At 38.1% G+C, this 16,055-nt stretch overlaps 1 protein-coding gene across 1 annotated transcript in view; it reads right to left on the bottom strand.

Annotated features, from left to right (window-relative positions):
* Positions 1-4,434: 4,434 nt before the first annotated feature.
* NRG3 (neuregulin 3) overlaps positions 4,435-16,055 on the bottom strand; it is a gene marked incomplete at its 5' end in the record, with an annotated part of 1,100,334 nt that continues 1,088,713 nt past the window's right edge. Inside the window, one exon of the mRNA XM_006025422.1 lies at positions 4,435-4,942. Coding sequence (XP_006025484.1) covers positions 4,435-4,942 — 508 coding nt within the window. The remainder of the gene's footprint in view (positions 4,943-16,055) is intronic.

Below are 16,055 nucleotides of genomic sequence, written 5' to 3'. Positions count from 1 at the left end.
TTATTTGATGTATGTATACATGAATGACCATTGCAACTTTACCATTTAAAATACAAATATATGATTTGGCTAACTGGCAAATGTTAAGTTCACACACTGTAATTCAAACACTTAAGCTGCCATTGTCACATGAGTGGACCCCAATCAGGCACTCATGGAAATCAAAGAAATGGAATCAGGCTCCAAGCAAGCAGTCATACCACAGAATGCACACAGCAGCATTTGTGATACTTCTGTTTTATTGTAGGGTGAGGAACTGGCTTTAATCTTCCATTAACTGATATTTTTTAACAGGATTGCTCTAATTGAATTGAGTGGAGATTTGCAGTTGACCTCAACAGGAGGTAGGAGTGAGCTTTTAATCTTTTACCTGTGCATGAGATTGATTTTATGTCAGGAACAGTATTTTATAGATCATTGTCCTTGCCAGTTTATTGAAATGAAGGACTTTTCATAAAAAGGAAAAAAAAAACATATATGAAAGCTGTTGCATTTTTCCCAAGCTGTTTGAGGATTATGGGCCTGAAATTAAATTTCAAAATGTAGAATGAAGCTAACAGTTTAAGCTAGCACAAACATAATGATAAAAGGAAAATAAGAGAGGTCAAATCAGAAACTCATTTATTAGCTTTGTTGTTTGCCTATAGGTATATGAGTTTATGGGAAAATTCTGCTCTACTGAGAGACAATCAATATTCCTGAATCTGCCAGATTTTAGACCAGTTTTAAACTTTTTTTTAAAGGTCTGCTTTTATTAATTTAAATTTTAAATCCCATTATTAATACTTTGACAAACTCTCCTGTAATATACATTTTTATCACTTCTTTAAGAAGTACAGGTAACCTACAAAATGTAATAAACTTAATTTCATAGCATTGATGAAATGCAACAATTTACATTAGGGTGTTTTATTCTGCAAACTTTGCCCTCTAGCTGATGGGTGGGGGGGTTAACTCATGGTTCAGGAAAGTATCTAAATGCATGCCTCATTTTCCATCTAAATACATATTTTACTGATTTCATTACAGTTAGAGTTAATAACAACATCTGAGAATCTAGCCACTTTTCAGGGGGGGGTTTCCTCCCCTAACAGAGGGCCAGATGCTCATTTTGAATAACACTTTCTTCATGAATAGAGTAACTGAAATTAATTGAGCTATTCAAGAAGTAAGGTGATATTCAACATAAAAAAAAAAATCAGTTCTAGCCCCTAAGAGTTGTACTGAAAATTATTCTTCAGTGGTTAACAATATGAAACATGATTATACTCACTACATTTACTGCTATAAAGTGTTGGAAATACTCCATTAACAGGATTTTTTAAGGGGAGAGAAGGTTTGGTATACCTGTTTTTGAAGGAAGTCCTTTTAGAAGCAAGAAATCTAGGGCATACAATGGCCCTATTTTATATTTCTGTTCAGTTGCATTATACTTGAGATGTAGATGTATTTTGAGTGGTTTAAAACTATTTAATAAACTATTCTCTCAGTTCACTTATGTGTAACACTGTATGTGTGAAATTTCACAGCAGAGTAAATTTGAGCTTTACAGGTCAACTGTAATTTTTAATTATCAGAGATATAAATCACCAAAATTAGAGCTTCTTATGTAGAGGATTGGTTTGTTTCCCAAATGAAGAACAGATACAATTTTAAGAGACCAAAGTGACTTCAACACTGACTTTTACAGTCTTTCCAATTCAATGGGAGTCTAGTGGGACTGCACGGGGTGTAAATCAGAGCAGAATTTGGTCTATTATTTCTTTGGTGTAAGTACAATTTACATATTCTTTTTGTGCAGTCTACATAGTAAAAGTGCCAGACTGTACTGAAAATTCAGTTCCATTTGCTATAAAATTGTTTTCATGGGGGGAAAACAAATATATTAGAAAAAAAACCATAATCCATATTAAGGCTACCTGTCTACATTCTTTTTCTTTTTTTAACCTTTTTTCCCTCTTTCAACAATGAAAGATTCAATTAGAGCTGTAGTGATATTCTTAACAAATAATACATTAGTCTGTCACGTGTTTAATATTAATGTCTCTCTATTCAAACATGCTGAAAACTGAATAGAACAGTTAACATATAACAGTCACACATCCTTTGCTGAGTACAGGATAGCATGTCTAACTGAAGATCTCTCAGCATTTCAGATCTTCATCTTATTCAAACACTTCCAAATGTCCATTGAAATTTTAATACATTGGTCTTCCACTATTTCTGTTTTTGTGGGTGCTGGATTAACACATTCCTTTAAGAAAGGCATTGCCTAAATGAGAAAGTTCTTTCTTCAACAGAAATCCTGCAGTGTGTTTCCAATACATTACGAAGGGGGAATGTTCTTATTGCAAGATATAGTTGGATTTAGGGCAGTGAGCCCAGATCTTTGTTCATTTCAAAACATACCATTGTGATATATGTGCTTAGACCATGATCCTGCAATTCATGTCATGGAGGCAGAATACAGAAACCATATGAAGCATTATTGAAGTAGATAGGGCTCTCCCCACATGCAACAAATTGTAGGATTTGGGCCTTACAATGTAGCTGTTGTTTAGAATGAGATGACTCCCTCAGGAAGGTCCCGCCTTAAAACTAGTTTTCTCACAAACTACTAACATTTGAAGAAGGCAGTCAGAACCAAGGATGCTGTAGTCTGGAGCATAGACCACAGTGTGCCCTCAAATACATTTTTATTGAAAACACACAGCAAAGACTACAGCCATAGAAAGTTGTGTAAACAAGACAATCTCATAAACTTTGCATTAAAATAAAAAAGACTTGTTATGTGAGTACTAAATTCTTCTTTAATGCCCTAGTTGGGGAATATAAATGATATATGCCTTCAGCATTATTTTTCAGTTCACTTGACAGAGTTTAAAATATTGCTGTATTGTGATTTAGCATACAATAGCACTGGACCAATTGATTGTGCTATTTTGGGAACTTACTCTTAAAATTAGTGAACTGGAAAGTCTAGGGCACATCTAATAAGTTTAGCAGTTACTTTGCTACAAAGGAGTGTCTTAATCTTTTTTTGTGTACTTCAGAATGAAAAATAATATTATTCTGGCATTAAACAAGGAAGGCTATTTGGTGATTATCTCCTTTAATTCATTATTTGTTTATTTTTTACAAATAATTTAAGCAGATTTCATTAAAAAAAAAAAAGATACTTCTGTCACTATTGAAATTGGTTCATTAGTGGCATATTGTGTTATGGTGAAAAAAAAAAATCCACAAAGAAAAAAGAAAATCTGAAAGTTGCAAGTTGCTTGGAACAGTTTTACCAGCCATAGAGATTTCCTCCTTTAAGCCTCAATGTGCCTAATGGGTCTATGTGGAACAAACACATTTGAAGCTCCGTTAAGGTCAAGACAAAAATGGCATGGGTCTGCGCATAGTGATTTTTGGGTGCAGAAGCCTAAATCATGCTTAATTAAAATGACTGGAGAAAAAAGGAAGGGGGGAGAGGAGCAATCTTAAAGAGGCATCAAACTAGGGCCACATACATAACTGGATATAACTGATCTCTGAACAAACTGAAACAAAAATAAATTAAAAAAAAATGGAGACACAAGTGCTCCTTTGGAGCTAACACATATTTTCAAAGTATAACATTCTGAAAATACTGTGAGTTTTTGTGACAAATAATGTGTTTTACTTTCTCAGATGAAAATAAACAATACAGGAATGCAAACATGTGCGCACACATATTCTTCATCTCTCTCTTGCTCTTTCCATCAAAAAATCCAGCAATGCTGGATCATTTCAGCAAGCATGAGCTAACTTGAAAACTCATGGTTTTCCTGTTGATTTTATTGGGACAATGCATGTTCTTAAAGCAAGGTACATACTTAGGCATCTGGCTTAATGCCTTTGCTGTTTTAGAAATCAGGCAGGAAAGATCGATCTGTGTGTGTGTGTGTGTGTGTGTGTTTTAAAATTATGAATCTTAGGCCAGCCATGTGACTGGATTAAATGGAGGTCTAATCACGAGCCTGGATTATATTTGATGCTAGAGGGGGTTCCTAACTAGGGTATGAATCCCTGGTAGACTGCTTTAGCATTACCTTGAAACCAAAAATAAGTCTATGAATGGTGTTGGCCATTTTGAAAAAGATGCATAGCCTAAACCTTCTAACGGATAAACAGGTCAGTTTTAAAACATACTGTAACTGAAGCTGTGTGTAACCCTGCCAAGAAAGCTTCTGATGTAAGCTTGATCCCTTCTGTAACTTTTCATTCCCTTAAAAAAATATTCTGTTAAAAAACACTATGATATGAGGGCGACTGACTATTTGGTTTCTTCTAAGTAGATGCTCTTAAATTAATGCATATAAATAATTTGTATTTAATTTCCTCCTTTACCTTCTTAGCAAAGCATCGAATGCACAGATCCTTTATTTCCCCACCCCCAGCCCCTAAAAGTCACTTGGTCAATGTTGAGTCTCTTTGTGTTTCACTTTTTAAGACAAATTGTGCCTCTCGTTCCGATTTTGCCATGGGACTCATGGGCAGAAATGCTGTGTTTTCACTTGCGCTATTCTCTGTTTCTGCGCTCACCAGTTCATAGTCCTCTGACCTTCTTGCATCAGTTAGAATTCGAATCTGCTCCTGGACAGTTTCTAGCAATATTTTCACTTCTTGTTGTTCTGCTATAAGACAATTGCTGACAGGGGCACTCACATTGACAAGTTCAGCGGAATAGGAGTTTTTGCACCATTTGATGCCTGTTACTTCAGAAACATTCTGCATTTGCATGCAGGCCTCATCCAAGCCAACAGAGGGGATGATGGGAACTGAGCTGGCCCTTGAAGATGAATATCCAACTAAGGCCTTCTGATCCACATGAGTAAAATAAGGGGTTGTCTCTCTTGAAGGCAGTTGCATATTTATTGAAGTATTCTGAGGAGTTTTCAAACCAATGGATGAATACCTAAAATAAGAAAAAAGAATATTAATTTTCTTCCACTCTGAAGCAGGAAGACACAATGGAAACACTATTAAGGCAGAAATGCTGGAATGAGGCTCAGTGGAACCGTCTGTGCAAAATGTACTGAGAAATCCATCTTCTTCAAACTAGGGATTTGGGCTTCTATTCCTAGGTCTGCCACTGGCCCCAGAACCCAAAAGTCCTGAACCTATCTCCTTGACATCTGGCAGGCTTTGTGGCTGCAGCAGGGGCTAGTATCCCTGCAGCTTTCACCCTGCTGCACCTTAACACACACAGTATCACCTGTGTCATGAATTTTGCTTGTTTTTGTTTGACTTGGATAAAACTTGCAGCAGTGGTAGCCCCATCCATGAGAATGTGATGGGCCTATGGTGCCCTGCACCTCTAGCTGCTGACAGGCAAAACTCATGGCATGGGTGCTTGTGCAGCTGACTGTTTCTGTCTTGAGGCAGTTGATTGTCTGTATTGATTATTTCCTCTCCTTAGTCTGTGGTTTTGTAGGTGTTAATCATTGTTAATTAACTCATTAACACCTAATTAACACCTACTAAACCACAGACTAAGGACAAGAAATAATCAATACTGACAATCAACTGCCCCAAGACAGAGACAGTCAGCTGCACAATCAGCCCAGTGGATGATCTTGGCAAGTTACTTATCCTTCTGTGCATTAGACTTGCCATCCATAAATTAGTATAATGATACTTACCTCATTTTAAAAAGCTTTCAGATCCAGGGATAAGAAGTGCTCTGTCAGAGCTATTATTGTCCTACATTGAAATTTGTACCTCCATTACTACATTCTGAAGCTGGGAACCTGGATTCTCAATTTCCTCAGTATCAATATTTTTTAAGTTATATCAACATTTTGGGATATACTGGAGTTTACATAATAGTTTAAAAATTCAGTGAAATGAATTATTATTGGAACAGTTCTGCCATAATAATAATTAATTACCTCCTGTTATCTTTAATGGGAGTTGAAGATACTTTTAAATTCTGAAAATCACATTTATCCAAACACTCAAGTTTCTAAATGTTGGTCTAATTTTTATTTTCTCATATAGAGTTTGAGGATGGAGAAAGCATGATGGGTCCCGGGAAACATCTAGGTTCAGAACTTATAAACTAATTTTGCTGTTTCATAAACTTCTAAAACATTTTGTTGTACTATGAAATATTATTCTTTTTGAAGGGAAGTTTCATATTCCACATTAGTGAGAACTGTAATAGCTTTTCATTAATTCTGCTGTGCTTTTTTTGTGAAATGTCATCAAAAGCTCGGAGTAAAACTCAGTTATACTACCAAAACTGTGTCCCATCTACAGAAAATATGTGAAAAATATCTCTGAAAATTTGTGAATTTTTCAATCAGTTTGCAAACTTAGTGAGAAGCCACCTTCAAAATCTTTCCTGTAGCTCAGAAATTGTACTACAACTCTCAGTGTGATAAGTTAATATCCTTACTTGTCATGCTTATTAAGGACAATAGATGCCATTCACATGTTACAGCATTGTAAATTAGGAGTAACCTACAAGGAAGCCTAGAAAAGGAGGACCAGAAACTGGACTGGAAACTAAGTTTCATTAGTCACATTATCTCAGAACTAAATCACATGTATTTTATGTTTAAGCAAAGAAAGCAAGATTTGGCCCTGAAGTCGTCAAATAAGCTGAAGTATTTTTTTAATTTTGACTTTAATATCTTATTTTAGCAAGGTTATTGTGCAAAAAATAGACCCTCTTTACTTCAGTTGAACCGTTGCTCCTGTATTCCTTACTCAGCTGTGGTTTAAACACTTATGCTAACAGCAGAAAGAAAATTAGTACAAAGAAAAATTAATTCTCAAGGGCAAATCTCTACTAGAATTGTACTTATTATAGTTTACTTGATTTTGTACACTGATTATTACATACACACTTCATTGTGTCAACATTAGGCAATCATAATATGGAGTATTTAAAGGACTAGAATGTTACGATTTCTCTCTGTAGTAACACTACACTCAGTTCAGCAGAAATGTATCCTGGGTTTCTATTCTAGAATTCACTGACTTTCATGAAGCAGCAGTGCATTCTGAGTGATTTGGAAAGGCCTTTAGATGATAACTTGTGGGTCCCCAGGGAATTGTGGAAAGGAGGATCAAAATGTATTACTACTTGAAGGGGAGGCCAAAGGTAGGGTAGATGAGACTTTTAGAGATGAACTGGCGCAGAGAGCCATGAGCTTTCATAGGTAGCAACCTACTTTACCAGGTGTTTCATCAGATGTGTCCATTCAGAGCATATAATGAAGTAGACTGTTGCCTATTAAAGCTCATGTCTCTCTGAACCAGTTAATCTTTAAGGTGCCATCCTATCCTACTTTTGCCTGTCTTCAGGCTAATACGGCTAACCACCTCTCTATTTAAAGGGGAGAAATATTTGTTCTGATTAATATCAGAATATTAAAGAAAACTGCCAAACTACTTTGGGGTAAATTATAAAAAAAATGCAATTACAATATAAGTAGAGTGAAATTAGACACCCTTCAAGTCAATTTAACAAAAGCACTAGTAATTGACATTTTAAAAAAATCAGTATTAAATATTGATTAAAGAAATTAATCTATAGGGAGGACATTTTAATAAATAAATGAAAACAAAACAGTGCAGACCTGTTGGTTTGTACCCACTCTTGTTTCCTGGGCATTTGTTTATCATAATTGTTCAAATCACTACAGCTGGAGTAGTCTCATCAGTTGCATTATTCCCTTGAATTGATAATTCAGCCCCTAAATATACTTTCTGGGTTGTACCCTGAAAATGAAGGGAGTTAATTCTTTTAACAGATAAGGTGTATTTATGCTATAATAACATAAACAAGTAAGAATTACTAATACCAGAAATGGATTTGGTATGAAATTCTTAAAATTTGCCAACTCTACAACATGGATTAATGGTATTCTTGATATTTAGAAACCTCAAATGCTGAAAGTTTTCACCAAATTTCCATAAATCTTCCAAAATTACTCAGAGGCAAAGATCCTACACAAGCAAAAATATATTTCCCTTCTTGTGCTCACATTCTTTGTAGTAGAGGCTAGTGGTTGCAACAGAGTATTTCATTTGTGTGAGAGCCCATATACTGAAATAACAGGAAAAATCAGATCCAAACTAACTGACGCCCAATTTTTGCTTTTTAGGATTCTGCACCTATAACATCAATCAGACTTTTACTGATTTCAGTGAAAACAGGGCCCACAGTGGGTCCACTTCGGGCCCAGAGCGACCACAGAAAAAAAAAATACAAACTTGCACTGCTCAATATAATAGCATATTTTAAAAGTCCAATTCCAAGAAGCAAATGATCTACCTGAATAAACTAATTTTAAAAATATATATATTTATGTTCCTGGAATGCAGTCGTCCTTCCTTTCCTGAAAACAGAGACACAAGGAGCTAATAACCATTCAAACTAAGAAACAATAATTACTCATGTTATATCCTGTTCATGTTGCAAATGAGAGAATAAAACTGAACAAAACACAACAAGTATCCTATACTTTCCAAATCTTAATACAAACTAAAGGAGGGGAAAATAAATTGACTTTGATTAGAAATCAAATGGGTTACTTTCAGCACAATAGAAATAACTTTACTTCAAACTAGCTAGAAATGTTCAACATATGGACATAAGAATCTACTGAAGTAAAAGACTTTCCATTGACTTTGACTTTATAAACATATACACATTAGATATGATTTTTATACATATTATGTGTTGGGTCTTATGTACATGTGTAAGCATATATGCACAAATACATACAAGGCAGGACTCTATACATCTTGTAAAAGTTAATATCTTGAAGTGAAAAGCGGTGTCACCTAAGCATGTAATCAAAATGCTGCTGACTTAATAAAATGCAAACTCTGATACCCTCAAAACTGTTGTCAGTCCCTTAGGATGTGAGTGGCATGAAGATGCTTTGTTTATATAAGGATCTCATTGAGAACAGTTTGTTGACTTTTTAATTAGTGGTGTGATAATTAATCAACTGCTATTAACTTTGCTCAGCTCAGATTCTGGAACTGTCAAGCCCTGGTGCAAATAGTGAGGCCTGGCATTTCTGAAAAGAAGAAACAGCTTTCCCTCAAGGTGGGACAAGAAGATGGAGCACTTGGTGTTGCCAGGTAGAAGCAATTATAAAAGCTCATCAAGTAGTCTGGTCTCTCTTTTGTTAAAAATGGATGTGCAGTCTTTGATAGCATTCAAATTCAGCTGCTGATAAATGGCACCTCAGTAGATTCTGGATACAAAGCAAGTTGGGTAATGGAACATTAAAGTTTTAAAGTAAATAACATGGGGTTGGCGAAAAAAAATGCTGGCAATTTTTCAGGAACAGATTTCTTTGTGAACTTTGCAGGACATAATGTTTGAACTGCAAAGCTTCTGAGAATACCTCACTATGAGATTTTTAGTTAGCCCAAAAAATAATTCCTGGCAACTTGGTAGAACCAGAAAATCTAGTCTTGACTAGAGTACAAGTCTGGCCTAGACTAGAGTACAAAGATAACATAAAAAACAAAACAAAACTGTAAGAAAAAAAAATATTAATTATTTCTCTTTTGAATTCAGTGATTTTTTGTTAAATTTTGGTCTAAATATCAGATAAAAATATTTCAACCAAATGGATCAATTAATTAATAGACCATACTATTGTTTTCCAAATAGTCTTATCACTATTTCTTCTATTTTAAATGGCTTATTTTAGTAAAATTAAGTAGTATAATGAAACAAAAAGAAAAATAATAAAGGGCATTAAACATATTTTTTTCTGAATTCTGATATCATATTAGCATTCAAGCTTTAAAATATACCTATAATTGTTTTCCCTTCCAAAAATATATATTTTATCACATTTAGGGAATAGTTTTAGAAATGATCCCTGTCCTAGAAAGAGTGCTTCATGGCACATAAACACATTTGAACTTCATGTATGTAAACACATTTACACATGTATTTAAATAAAACACTTTGCTATACCGAGACTAGAAGTTCAGGATCCTGCATAACTGTTATACTATAGACCAACACAGGTTAGTACTAGAAGACTATTTACTACATGGATTCCCTAACAAATTATTCCAATAGTATATGGATGTCTATAAAAAAATGAGTGGCACATACGCTTAAAGCAAATAAATTGACTCTGCCTGTGCAGGAGGAAATAGAAGTGTGCTGTACAAAAATGATAACAAGACCCTCAGTTTAACTTAGTCTCAGATACAAGCCATGTTAGGGACCCATGAGTTACCCATAGAATAATGGATATTAAGGCCAGAAGGGGCCATTATGATAATGTAACTTCCCATATAACATAGTTTCCACACCTTCAGCCAACGAGCTTTGATCAAAGCCATTCCATTTTTGGATGAACTACAGCATATACATTATAGAAAGATATCCAACCTTGGTAAAAAGTCCTCAGGTAAGTTGTGACTTCCTATGTAACTTATAATATAGACTGAGCCAAACATTGTCTAATGTAATATCATCCAATAGAAAACAACTATTTGACAAAATTACACATGCTATGTTGAGGTTTTTCACTTTGCTTATGTTTTGGGACAAAACCAAATTTCAAAATCCTAACTGGGAATTCTAGGTTTAGATGAAATTTAGTTCCAATTGACAAATGTTGTACCTATTTCCACTTTAAAGTTTGATTTCATCCTTTGTGTCTTGTGCTGCCTTGGTTGTCTAATTTAAAGTTCTAAAAAGGGTTGAATTTATTCCATAAACTAAGAAACTTTGAGACAAGGAGTGATGTTAAATATACCATCAGATAAGTGTTTCAAAGAGATTATCACACAATACTGCTACAAAAGTCTCTCTAATTTCAAAATTGCCACCTGATCATAGAGAATGGTACCACAGTTTCAGGTGAAGAACATCAAGAGTAAAAGCAATACTATCTCAAAGCTAAAATGGTACTAAACATACAAGAAAGGGTTCAAGAATGGTAGCACACTAAAGGCTATGAAACAGGGACAAAAGATGAAAGTGAAATTGCTGAAGGCCACATTTAAATTTATTTTACAATTAGCCTATCTCTACTGAATTACTCTAGCTTTATACTAGCATAACTGAGAAGAGAATCACAGGGCACAGGAACCCAGAAAGCATCACAAGAAATTATTCTATTAACTGGAGTAGGCTGAGAACCAGTTACAGGATTCAAGAGGAGGAAGGTCTTACATTTCTATCCATTTTAGTGCTTTAGATTAGAATGAGCTATATCCTTTGGGTATAGGAATTACAGGAATAATAATGGTACTGTCCATCCTTTTAAGATAACAAGCTTAATGAGCAAGCTGCCTTGGAATGAAAATATTAGTTTTAGTGAATTGCTAGAGGGAACAGTTCTTGCAACAGGAAAGGGGTATCTTTTTTGACATGAAGAATGAGGAGTGTTCTTGTTATGTTTTGGAGACATAAAACAGGTTGCCATGGGTACCACTCATTATGTGTTCTGACTTGAATAAATATGCAAAAATCTACTAAATTTATTGCCTGAAGATGCCCACCCATGAAGGCAAGATGGAGTTGCAGCTACCAGATCTGGTCAGATTGATTTTCTGCTGTTTGATATAAGTTCCTGCATGAAGCAAATAAAGTGATTACTAAACCAGGAAAGCTTGGATGTTGTTACCTGGGGGAAGTTAATTTCTCTTTCCTTGGTACAGTCTGATGAGAAACATACATTGTCCTCTGCTGATGCATCGAATTCAGTTTTTTTCCCCCTCTTAGTTGTTTCTCTAGTGAGGATGCAAAGCTGTCTCAGAGGAGAGACAGAACTCCAATGATGAACTTTGATTTATTTCTAATATAATGTTAATGCTTGGATAGTCTCATTTACTATAATGAGACTCTACCTAGTACTGATCCATTGTGGAAGTCTCTAAAACTGCAACACATTCCTCTGCTGTTTTCTGCTGGCAGCTCTATGGCATTAGATGTACTAAGATCCCATGCCCAATCATAGATTTTCAAAGATTCTGTGGTCTAACAGAAAAATGTTTCAGTGGTTGAGGGGCTTTGTGACTATCTTTCAATAAACAAATAATAATTATGCATCCTTGTAAGGCCACTGCATGAACCCCAGCACTGCATGACATTCAACTAGTCCATGAGATAGTGGGATAGTGGGATTGTGAGGGTGGGATCTCATTAATGGAAAGTTTTAACTGTTAGATTCCATAGGTCTGTGAAAGCACTGTGCACAACTTCCTGTGATATGTATAAACTGAGCAATGTGTTCATTTTTCAGAGTACTACTGGATACTTAAATACCTCCCAACCTTTTCCTATTGTGAATACACCAGGAGCTGTCTTATTTTTAAACTAGCAAATTGCCTGTCATGAATGATGGGGGAAGGGAGATGAGCAGGGATGGAAAGCCACCACCCTGCAGCCCGCTGTGTCACTGTTCCGCCTCCAGCCCCATGCATGACCCCCACCCCCCACGTCTGGCCCTGTGCAACCCCCAACACAAATAGTTGCTTTTTTACTGTAAACAGTTATATACATAAGTTCCTGTAAATAAAGTGTTGTTGCCACAACACAAGGCTCATCATGATACTACAGACTGCATGCTTTAGGCACAAGTTACAGTGTTTGGCCAATAGCAGAAATGAGAAGGTTAACACTGGAGTCTGTCCCTTGTGTTTGTAGCATCATAGAGAAATGGCAGCCATCTTGAGATAAGCAGATGCTGTGCTCTTATGGATGACTATTCTCTCTGTTTCTGTTCCAGTGAATAAAAATTAACTTCCTTGCTCAAGATATAAACCCCAATTTTGGGGATGAGAACTGATATGATCCTTGAAGCACAAAAGAACACCATTCCTTCAAAGAGGTAAGGTAGCAGGAGGGCTGGCAAGTTCTTCTGGCTTAATAGGGAGATTGTGGTCCTCTTAAAAAAGAAAAAAAGAGATATACGCACAGTGGAAGATAGAGACAGTCCTCAAGGAGGACTATACTTTAGTGGCCAGCACTGGTAGGGAAATGATCAGGTAAACTAGGGCAGTGACTGAGTTTAGGTTAGCCACAGGAGTCAAGGACAATAAGAAGTCCTTGACTCCTGTCCATTTAGGTATGTAGGCAGTAGAAGGAAAACAAATGGAAGTGTGAGACCCCTGCTTAACACCTCAGGACAGCTGATAACCAACGTTCAGGGAAAAGATGAACTACTGAATGCCCCAATTTGGTTGGGTATTTCACTGGACCACAGGGAAAGTCAAGTGAGATAAGGCTTATAGCGGGCACGCTGGGAGTGACAGCCTCCCCACTGTGGATGCTGAGCGGGTACAATACCAACTAGAAAAGCTAGACATTTATAAGTCAGCAGAACCGGAAGGACTCCATCTGAGAGTGCTGAAGAAGCTGGCTTAGGTCATTATGGAACCCCTGGCAAAACTCTTTCAGAATTTGTGGCACATGGGGAGATCCCTGAGGATTGGTAGAGGGCCAACATTGTGCCCATCTTTAAGAAGAGGAAGAGGGAGGACGTGGGCAACTATAGGCCAATCAGCCTAACCTCTATTCCAGGGAAAATCATCATTAAAGAATCTGTGTGATAAGCTCATGGAAAGTAAAATTCTGAACGACAACCAGCATGGCTTTGTCATGGGTAGGTCTTGTCTTACCAATCTCATCTCCTTCTACGACCAGGTCTCTTGCCACCTGGACATGGGAGACAAGGTAGACCTAGACTTCCAAAAGGGTTTGATCTAGTATCCCACAATAGCCTTATGGGAAAACTGGAAGATTGTGGGCTCAGCTGCTTGATGGTTCAGTGGGTGGGAAACTGGCTACAGGGTAGGACCCAGAGAGTTCTCATGAATGGATGTCTGTTGTCCTGGTGGGAAGTGGCCAGTGGTGTCCCTCAGGGGCCTGTGCTTGGACCAGTGCTTTTCAACATCTTGATCAATGATTTGGATGGGGGAGTGAAAAGCTCTCTGGCCAAGTTTATGGATGACACCAAGTTATGGGGCAGTGTGGCCATGCCAGAAAATAGGTTTCTGATACAGACAGACCTGGACAGGCTCAAGAGTTGGGCAGGCCAGAACCAGATGAAATTTAACACTTTCAAGTGTAAGGTGCTCCATCTTGGGGCAAATAACCCTCAACATGCATACAGGCTCAGAGGTGACAGCCTGACCTGCACCACAGCTGAAAGGAACCTAGGGGTAATGATTGACTACCACATGAACATGAGCCATCAGTGCAATGTGGTGGCCAGCAAGGCAAACACCACACTGGCATGCATCAACTGATGCATCTTGTGTAAAACTGAGGAAGTGATACTCCTGCTGTACTCAGCATTGGTCAGACGGCAATTGGAGTACTGCATCCAGTTCTGGGTGCCACACTTCAATAAGGACGTGGAAAAACTTAAGAGAGTCCGAAGAAGAGCCACCCATATGATTAGGGACTTGCAAGGCAAGCCATATGAGGAAAGGCTGAGGGACCTGGGCCTCTTTAGCCTAAAGAAGAGAAGGTTGAGAGGGGACTTGATAGTGGCTTACTGCTATATCAGAGGAGTGCATCAGGAGCTTGGTGAACAACTGTTCACGAGGCACTCCTGGAGAAGACCAGGACCAATGGATATGAACTCCTAGAAGGCTGCTTCAGGCTTAACACCAGGAAAAACTCCTTCACAGTCAGGGTGTTTAGACTGAAATAAACTCCCTCCAGAGGTGATGCAGTCACCTACCCTGGAGGTTTTCAAGAGGAGACTGGACAGTCACCTCAGTGCAGTCACTTGACCCCAGTTGTCTTCCTGCCTAGAGCGGGGGTGGGGCAGGGAAATGGCTGGACCCAGTGATCTGCAAGTTCCCTTCCAGCCCCTAACAATGTATGAATCTATGAATTTGCACAAGTGCTGAAGTTCAAAATATATATTTTTCCCAGACTTCTTGTAGCATACCACCACTGGCACTAGGCTGGCACCCTCTAAACCCAAAGTTGCAGTTGGAATGCTACTGGCATGCTATTGTATTCTGTACAGAATGCAAATTTGTTAAGTACTCTAGCATCATTTAGGATGAAAAGTATGGTATAAATACATGTGCATTCTAATAAATACCTTTGCCCTGTGTTAACCAAGATGTAAGACCAGAGTAGTCCCTTCTGACTTTAAAGAATAGAAATTGTTTTGTTTCTTCATTTTTCTTCCATTAATTTCAGAAGTTGCACATGGGCAGTTCTGAGATGCTGGGCAGCTGTATTCTGAAGCACACCTTTGATCTCAGCACAGTTAGCTTTCAGTCATGCCAGATTAAGTGCCATTCAAATGAGTTCCATTTGCTTCTCATTTTATAAGGATTACAGACTGTGGCAGGGCACTGTTGGTGCCTGCCACTTTAAGGGCTAGACCAGGGGAGGGCAGATGCCTGATGAGGGCAGCCATTTGATGCCTAGCTCTCTTGGCTAAAGGGGAGTAGTTTGTGACCAGTCAGCAGGGAAAAAATACATCTCCCTGCTGAGCTCTGATGCTCCAAGAAGACTTTGGAGATAAGGGTGAGGCTGTGGGAATGGATTGGAGGCCTCATTGGTCCTAGGCATGACCTAAAACTGCACCCTGCCGGGGATGGATGGCCTGGTGGTGAGTCAGCCCCAAAGAAATGCAAGGCCAATTACCACCCCAGTGAAAGGTGGATCAGGGCACCTTAATAACCCCAGCCCACACAATTGGGTGGGTAACCCCGTATTAGGGCCAAAGAAGGCAGACGCATGTAAGAGAGTGTGGGCTAGCTGCTCAGAAGCCTGACTTGAGACACCCTCAACTGGTCAATGCTGGGGCCAGGACCAGAAGGGTCAAAAGGGCCAGGGGCCCACTGTGAGGGATGCCCTGATTTGGGGGCCTGGGGTTCCGATTGGCCTTGGAGGTGAGGCCAGGGCCTGTGTTGCCAAAGTGGGGGGGGGGGGCACGCTTGAGAGGGAGAAGAGTGCAGGGAACTTGGCAGCCTAGAAAGAGGGTGGAGTAGTCCGTCTATTGGGAGGGATCTAGTTGGGGTCCAGACTAAGAATTTAGATGCCATCTGTGAGG

This window comes from Alligator sinensis, unplaced genomic scaffold, assembly GCF_000455745.1.
Source record: "Alligator sinensis unplaced genomic scaffold, ASM45574v1 scaffold865_1, whole genome shotgun sequence".
Classification (NCBI taxonomy): Eukaryota; Metazoa; Chordata; order Crocodylia; family Alligatoridae; genus Alligator; species Alligator sinensis.
Note: the sequence above shows the minus strand (reverse complement) of the source record. Positions and strands in the feature narration are given on the sequence as shown.